We start from the raw sequence: 8,891 nt of genomic DNA on the forward strand, positions 1-8,891 counted from the left end.
CGTGTGTTGTATGTTAAAAGAATTCACATGAGGAGAGCGATATTTTCAATCTTTATTCAGTCCAGTAAGTCTCCACAGACCCTGAAACCAACCTCATCTTCTCCACCCAAAACGATAAAGAAACCAGAGAAACCCAGAAACAAACGAACTTTGGACAGTGAGAGCTTTTCTGCAAAATTTGGCATATATGTATATTGCATCATTACGGTTTTACAAACAAATGTACAACAAATACATCATAAATAGACTCTTATTGTGAGACAGTGAGGAGCCAGCTTGCGTGGGGGGTTGTTTTTTTTGTTTGTTTGGTTTTTTTTTTTTGTCTTCTTTTTCTTGTGTGGCCGTACGGAGGGGGATGAACTTGGACTTCCCTCTTACGAAGAGTACTCGTACTCCTCTGCGCTCCGGCGGCCGAAGTCCATCCACCCCAAGTAGTCCCTGTCTGCTATCCGGTGGTTGGCACTCAGTCCGCCGCCTCTGCTGTTCGCCGTGGAGTTCCTGCGCACAGAACCTGGGAGGGCACGGAGGGGGTGGAGGTGATGGAAGAGAGTGGGTGGAGGGAAAACAGAGCGGGAGGGAAATGAGTTTGACTCCGAGCAGTGAGAGCGTGAGAGCGGCTGGAGACTGCAGCGGCCTGCGGTCCCGCTGTCTGCTTGTTTCAGCCACGGGAAGCTCTGATTGTGCGAGGACGCGCCCTTTAATCAGATTTGTTTTAATAATTAAGCCATTTTTTTTTGTTACCAACTAGCACACCGTGGCTCTATTGGAAACGTAATGGTGAAATGTGGCAGTATTGGGGTGAGGTTAGACACAAAGATGCTCTCATAAAGCCCCGTCGTTCCAGGCGTAATGCACTGAAATGGACTTTTATTGACTGATGCTTTTAATATCAAACACGTCGTCACTTTTACTACATTTTCGGTCAGAACTTTACACCCTCAGACGCCGAGCTCATTGCCAAATTACACTTTTCAAAAATGTGTTCCTCTCATGCCTTCCTGAGGGGAAGTTGTCTTGTTTGACGACTGATGATGTTTGCAGCTCTTTGGGGGTTTTTTTTTTTGTTGTTTTTTTTTTAAAATCTTCTTGTTTGGTTTTGATTTGGTGTTAGTATGTTTTTTGCTGTTTTGCTGTTTGCTTTTGGACATTTTAATTGTCTCTTTCTCGTTATATTCGCACGCGCAACACACAACGAAACGCGGAGTGCGCTCCGGCAGCAGCAGCAGCTGGACTTTAGGGTGACAACATATCATTACCCTCTGCTCTGTGCGTGTGTCTGTGTGGTGTGCGCGCGTGTGCGTGAAATAAACGAACCCTCATTTCTTCTTCGGCGTTCTGAATAAATGTTATTCGTTTGTTTGATTCCGAGTGAAGTGAAGCAGGAATGCTGTCCGTTTGGTGATCATTTGAGCGCTCGGCGGAGATGCTGCTTTTTTTTTTTTTTTTTTTTTTTTTCACCCCCACCCACACCCACCTACGCAACATGCCCGCACACGCACGCACGCGCGCACGCAAGCAAGCAAAACACAGCGCGCCTCGGCTCCCTGGCGTGCTGAGAAGAAGATTGGCTGCAGAAGGCTCGACAACGACACCTCCCACACCGAGACATGCAAGTGAACAGTGAGCGCACGAACACAGACGCCCACACACACACACACACACAGACACACGCATGATTAAGTAGAAGGCGCACACATCCTCTTAGGTAACATTCAGTTCGATGTGCCCTTTGACATTTTTAGAGACTTCTCTGTCTGATTGAAGAGCTAATTAGTTGATTTGCATTTTTTCTTCTCCCCATAGTTTTGTGCCAAAAGTTATGTAACGGCAAAATAGAAAACTTTACAGCTTGAATGTGTAAATGTGGCCAATCTGATGCGTGTTTGTGTGTGTGGATGGAAAAAAAAAAAAAAACATGGCGCTTCACGTCAAACAGAACAAAACAAAAGAGGCATCGTCGATGTTACAAGAGATAAAACTCACAATCTCACTGATCCCATCGATTCTTCAGTGTGCTGAGAGTGAAACGTATGTGTGAATCACTCACTGACGATGCCAAAAAGTTTTCTTCAGAGCATTTCGTGCCTTTTTAAAATAAAAAAATTTAAAAAACTCAGGTTAAAAACATCCTGCTGACTGTCAAGGTTTCAAGCTGTGGCTATGGTTCCACAAAGTCAGTCTCTGGAAGCCAAGCTGAAAGTTTCAGGTCTTGGCAGCGTGTAAAAGTGTCTTGGTGTGTGTTGTGCACTGTGAGAGCCCCGACATCTCCCTGTCTTGTCACGCGGGGAGAGAGATCAGAGTGCTGAGCGCCTGGAATTATGACAGGGTTGAGGGTTTTGTTTGCTTGGGAGCCGCTGGGAGTCAGACGGACTGAAATAAGTGAAATAAGATGGCTTGACAAGAATGGTCCGGAAGTCCGCACACGCTAATACTCGCTCTTTCAAACCACAAAAGCTTTTCAGAGCCACTAATTCATTTTACAAAGCAGGCTGTGCACTGATTCCAGTAATTAGCAAGATCGAGGGGAGGGGAATGGCAGGGAAGAGCACTTGTCTCTGAAAACGAACCTGGGATGCAAATATTGTTGTCGCCAGATGTTTTTCTCCACGTGCGCACACGCACACGCGCTCACCCACCCCTGCTTCTGCAGGTGCAACAGGGACGACACCGAAACACATGCAGCACAGACACACAGAAGCATACACACACACACCTTTCCTGGAGGAGATGAGTCTTGCCAGCAGCTCGCTGAGGTTGGCTCGGGAGTCTGCATCCTCCTCAGCCGGAGGGAGAGCTTTCAGCTGGGGGGCAGAGCGGCTGTGTTGGAGGTGGTGCTCTCCCAGGGAGTGGGTATCAGCCTCGAGGAGAGCTAAACAAAGACAGCAGATGTCAGATATGAAAAACCTCCTGTGATATTAATGAAAGTTGTACAGACTTGTACCTTCAGACGGAACGGCGGCGGAGCGCTGGCCCTCGTCGAGGAGCTGGGAGGAGAAGGGGAGCCCCAAACAGCTCGTACACAGGACCGCCAGCACGACACACACACACAGCCCTGCAGCCATCTGAAACACAGCAGAGGAGAGAGGGGAAGTTTAATTAGGAGTCTGAGCTGCGGTCCAGTCCGGGTTTACTGCAGGCGCTCCCCAACGGTCAGCTTCCACATTTTACAATTGAGACCATCTGCCAGACATCTCCTCTTTCACAGCTGATGATCACTGTGACTGCTCTGAAGAGGCGAGTGAGTCAGAGCAGCATATTCACACTCAGTCATCCAGAGGCAAAGCACGCAACACAGACTCTTGACATCCTGAATTTCAGCAGGTCAGATCAACCCGATTGTTAATGCGGGTGACATGTCTTATTACCACTCTGCTGTCGATAACAAGGAAACGGAAGAAAGTAATTTTTTTAGTGTGGTTAAAAATATATCAACCAAATGTGATGCATCCACATACAGGAACATTTGAAACAAACTGTATACATCGTGTCATCTTTAACTTAAATTAAACAGCTGTTTGTGCCTCAGTGTTTGAATTCCTGTCTGGTTTGGAAGAAGAAAAAAAAAATGTGTCACAATTCAAAAACCATCTCGTAAAATGATAACAATCTTTCATCTGTCGTGTAGTTAAAAGAGAAAAAAGTGGTTTCCTTACCTTGAGAAAAGAGGTTTAGCGTGTTAGAGGAGTGTGTGAGAGTGAGGAGAGCACTTCTCTGCTGAGTGGGAAGGAAGCCCCTTTTATACTCCCCGCTCGGCGCCCTGTGAGTGCGTGTGTGCGTGTGTTTGTGTGTGTGTGTTGCCTTGGTGTAGATCCATGTGTGTTCCTCGGTGTGTTTGCGAGCCTTAATGCGAGTGGATCAGCTACAACCTCGACAGCGTGCTTCAGTTTTATTGTCTGTTTGCTCATCATAAAAATCGACTCTGCGTTGTTGTGGTTTAACAAATGTCGTGTGTGCTTGTGTATGTGTGTGTGTGTGTGTGTTTTCTTGTGTGTGTGTGTGTGTGTGTGTGTGTGTGTGTGTGTGTGTGTGTAATAGAGTGTGTTTCCGTGCACATTACAGGATTAAAAGTAGAGCCTGAAACTACTCTTGAATTAATGAAACGTTATTTATTAAGTTAAAAATAAGTGTTTTTATTCAGGAAGATGAGCGTACGAGTGTGTGTGTGTGTGTGTGTGTCTGTGTGTGTGTGTGTGTGTTTGTGTGTGTGTGTGTGCGTGTGTGTGTTTGTGTGGGTCGGTGATGGGGGGGCTGTGTGGGTCAGGCATGTGTGGGAGTGTGTGTGTTTCTGCACACCCTCACATGTGTTGAATGTCAGTGGATGTTCACACTTAAACAGTGGGCGGAAGCAGAGAGGAGTCTTCAGTTTTGTTCATTTAACAGGTGACTGAGCTCGAACTGAGACATCTCCACCGTCCCCCGACTGCCTCTCCCCCCTCTCTCTCCGTCTCTCTAACCAGCCAGGATTAGCCCCGGCTCATTGATCACGCAGGTGTAGCAAATCCGTCAGCCTGAGTCAATAGCTATTGATCAGCTGTTGCGTGTTAATGTTTTTATTAATGAGGCCGACCGCCCCGCTGATGCACGACAGGATTAGGATATCCGCTGTTTGTACCCGCTGAGACAATGTGCAGGAGAAAATGTAGCGTCAGTGAGGCTGTTAACTAAGGTTGATATCCACAGGGGACTCAGAGAGGGGAACACGAACATCCTTTTAATGCTGTAGCCTGATAGGAAGATAAATGAGTGACAGATATGGAATGGAGGGCTTACTGAAAACACACACACACACACACACACACACACACACTGTGATCAATCCTCAAAAGTAACTTTATTCTGACAGTGCTGACAATCAATTAAATATGGATCGAGTGCTGATTTGCTGCCAAATTAATAAAACAGAATTGAAGCAACATCAGGGAAACCAAGAGTAGACGAATGACGGGTTTGAAAGCGCAGTCCGTAGTCCAAATAAAAGGAGGCTACTCAAAGGGACTGACGGATATTTCTTTACAGGAACACAGGCCGACATATTTTGAAGTCACGACCGGTTAAAGCAACATTCGAAATTCGCACTTTGTCAGATTTGACGCCCCCACTGTTTCTGAGCGCTACACAACCGTCGTGAATGCAAAAATGTTTACAACAGGGAATTTCCGATCGTCTGTAGCAGTTTGTCGGATGTTATGTTTAATATATAATATTTTTTCCTCTTTCAAAGTCCTGTTCAGTCTCTTCATTTTTGTCGTGAAGTGCATAGAGGCTGCTGAGGCCGGTTCCTTTCTGTGCCGCAAAGTGTGACACACTGAGTTCCGGTCGGTCAGCAGAAGTAACTAGCGCAGAGAGTGGCTGAGACAGAGAGCATCTTTGCACATCCGGCTCCCTCGTCCAAAAGTCAACAGGTTTTTAAGTTGTTTTTTTGGTTAAATGCCTGAAATAAGGTTTGTGGTTACCGCAGGCTGAAGATATTTACACAGTGTGTTCTATGAACATAAAATACATAGTTAAATGTCCCAAAATTGATTTATAAAATGCTTACGTGTTTTAAAAAAAAAAAAAAGGTTGCTAACAAGTGGCTACATCAGAATACAGAAGCTCTCATGCACATACTGTAATATGTCGATGTTGGGTATGTTCATGTACCATAAATAATGTTCGCATGCAGCTATTTCGTATCATTTAAACGATGGACAAAGAAAACGTTTTGCCCAGATTCAACATCTTTCACACCTCATTTCCACATACGTAAGTGACTGGTGCCTGTAAGTATATGAATAGCCCCCCTTGTGTCCAACGCAAGAAAATGCATTTCTTTATAGATAGATAGAAACTACCTATTTAGCCATGGAAAGGCTAATTCCCTCTGTTTGTTTGTTTTTGTATTTTTACCACAGCTTCCTATGGAACATGAGGTTGAGTATTACAGGGACAAGGACAGAACCAACAGTGTTAGCTCGTCAGCAGCCTGTTTGTCAAACTGGCACACTGTCGCATGGTCTCTCCGAAATCCGCCACAAAAGTTTAATCATTTTGAGGCAAATTCCAGACCAAAATATTATGTAGGGGAGAAACATCTGATATCACAGAGATTCCCATAGGAATGAATGGACTTCCTGTTGACTGGAATCAAGGTGACAATGTATTCATAGTATTTGTATTTTTCCCCACATAATGTGAACATCACTTCTCTTCCTGCACCGGCATTAAAAGTTCACATTCACTTTAAGTCACTAACGAAGCACAGCTGAGTTCATTATGACGAGGTCTTGTTGTTCAGATGCCACTCTAATGTGATGAATGAACCCTGTTCTGTTGACAGGAAATGACAAATTCAAACTTAAATCTTCTCCTGAACAGCGGTGAGAGGGCGCTCCGTCCAGGCACAGTTGGATCGCTGCCCTGGTATCAGCTATCATCACCTTCCCAGGTTGCGTTCCTCTTCTTTGCCGTTTGCTGACATCACATCACAGACTACCGTGCAATTAAAATCTTCATATATCAATTAAGCCACATCTGCCTGCCGGTTGTCAAGCTGCTCTCACTTAAACTCTGGGCCACGAGCCCCAGCTGTCACTCGATGAGTCTCTCTTGATCACGTCCGCACACTCTGACATTTTTTTTTACTTTCGCATTCAGTCTTGCTTCAGTCTGCCGCTCTCTCTCTCTCTCTCTCTGGCTCGCTGGAGATGCTGCAGCGTTTTCTCCAGGCACCATCAGAAGGCACGAGTGTAGGAGGTGAGGCCACGGCCGTTCAAATTAGAATTAATTAACCATGTGGTGTGGGAGGCGCGCATGTGTGTGAGATGCGTGTGTGTTTACGAGTTTTTGTCTTGAGTTTTCCACTATATACTTTTACCCGTTTCCTCTCGGTGTGTGGATGTGAGCGTGTTCGAATCTGAGACGTGGACTCAGTGCGTCCGCAAGGCAACCTGTTGAACTTGGTTATTCCCTCACCTCCCAACGTGGGCGTGCAAAAATCAGCCCGCGAGCTGATTGCGTCCGGATGCATGCAACTCACATCTGGACTGATAGTTGGAGTGCAAATGCCTGTTACAGCGCCTAATTAGTGACAGCGAAGAGGTTTCTGTGAACAAAGGAAATCTGCAATTATAAGGAGAGACAGGAAGAGACCCCTTGCTGAGGGCATTTGCTACAGCTTTGGTACACAGTAAACATGCTAAATAATGCAAAGCTCTATTAATGTATCTATTTAAGCGGCACTGACTCACTTTCACACAGTCAAATATGCAATAAGGCCGGTCTCAGTGGACCACTTTGGCCAAAAGGTAGATTCTGGGTCCTCTTCACATATTACATTAGCTTTAGTATTTTGATAAATCTGCTGAACTGTAGATAACATCTTCCCCGCGGTTCTCCGTATGTCGCCGTCCCTCACTTTCAAGCTCAGCAGGAGTCTCGTCATCAGGAACATTCCATACTGTACACCCATCTGTTAGTGTCTATAAGAATATCAGTGTGTCTGCGTGTGCTCAGATAATAAAGATGATCCAGTCAAAGTTGGTGCATATCATGGCTGTCATTTTAAAGGAAAACAGAGAGAGTTGCTTATACCTGACATTAGATTGAGAATGAACATTTTTCAAATGTCTAATTAACTTAAAGGAGAACTTCGGTCGATTTAAACATGCAGCTTCATTGCTCAAGCTACCCTTGACTTGCCAGCACCGAAGACGCGAACAAATTTGGTCCAGCCATTACAGAGCTCCGTGAACGGAGACTTAGCATTGAACGCTAACAGCATGGGGTCAGAACTTTACACTGTGTCTTAAGCGTCTTAACATGCTCCACATCTCACACCAAAAGTTATGCAACATCAGCAGACACCTTAGCACACAGCACTGTAGCGTGTGTGACTCAAAATTAATAAAAAAGTAGTTAAAATAGTGTGTTTGTGCAAGGAGCTACTTACCTGTTTGTTGACATCGGCGTCTTCCGGTAGCTAGACCAAACTAGTCAATCCGTCGAGCGTGCACTTACTCCCTCACTGGTGGAGACGGAAACGTATTCCAGCATTTTCGTGTTTCTGTTCACAATGTACATGTCCATGTTACAGCCTGTCATGAGCCATGAGCCTTACAATAGCCTGTTAAGCCTGTTAAGTGCACACTCGATGGATATGCTAGTTTGGTCTAGCTACCGGAACACACGGATGTCAACAAACAGGTAGTGTGGCTCCTTGCACAAACACACTGTTTTAACTACTTTTTTATTCATTTTGAGTCATACATGCTACAGTGCTGTGTGCTAAGGTGTCTGCTGATGTTGCATAACTTTTGGTGTGAGATGTGGAGCATGTTAAGACGCTTAAACACAGTGTAAAGTTCTGACCCCATGCTGTTAGCGTTCAATGCTAAGTCTCCGTTCACGGAGCTCTGTAATGGCTGGACCAAATTTGTTCGCGTCTTCGGTACTGGCAAGTCAAGGGTAGCTTGAGCAATGAAGCTGCATGTTTAAATCGACCGAAGTTCTCCTTTAAAGGCGCATAAAAATATCGCTGGTATGCTTCCAGCGTCTATTTTTAGGTCCATTTCAAAATACCCAGTAGTTGGATATTGTGGGGAAATGTCCTCACTTGCTCTTTTTCGGTAAAATTGAAAAATGTGGAGGAAAAAAAACCCTCAAAACTGGTACATGCACAAGCGAGTTCTTGAAATGCAGAAGAGAGTCACGATGAATGACAAAGTGCGAATGTCACGTATCTTCCCGTCAGGACCGGCCGCTGTCGGCAACCCTCTCCATGTGAAGCCTTAAAGCTGCGTCCTCAACTCCAGTGGCAAGCTGCTTCAACACAACATCGCAGCCACAATCACACACTTGTTTATGCGTGTGTCAGTGCGTTCGCTCTTGTACAATTCAAGCATACACACACA

At 45.3% G+C, this 8,891-nt stretch overlaps 1 protein-coding gene across 1 annotated transcript; it reads right to left on the reverse strand.

Moving 5' to 3' along the window:
• Positions 1-32: 32 nt before the first annotated feature.
• On the reverse strand, positions 33-3,811 carry cckb (cholecystokinin b). The gene is made up of 4 exons (XM_030412395.1): positions 3,654-3,811; positions 2,942-3,062; positions 2,714-2,869; positions 33-511 (listed from the first exon to the last, which is right to left on the reverse strand). The coding sequence occupies exons 2-4, from the start codon at positions 3,060-3,062 to the stop codon at positions 375-377; spliced, it is 414 nt and encodes a 137-aa protein (XP_030268255.1). The 5' UTR covers positions 3,654-3,811; the 3' UTR covers positions 33-374.
• Between the last annotated feature and the right edge of the window lie 5,080 nt (positions 3,812-8,891).

Source organism: Sparus aurata, chromosome 3, assembly GCF_900880675.1.
Source record: "Sparus aurata chromosome 3, fSpaAur1.1, whole genome shotgun sequence".
NCBI classification, from domain to species: Eukaryota; Metazoa; Chordata; class Actinopteri; order Spariformes; family Sparidae; genus Sparus; species Sparus aurata.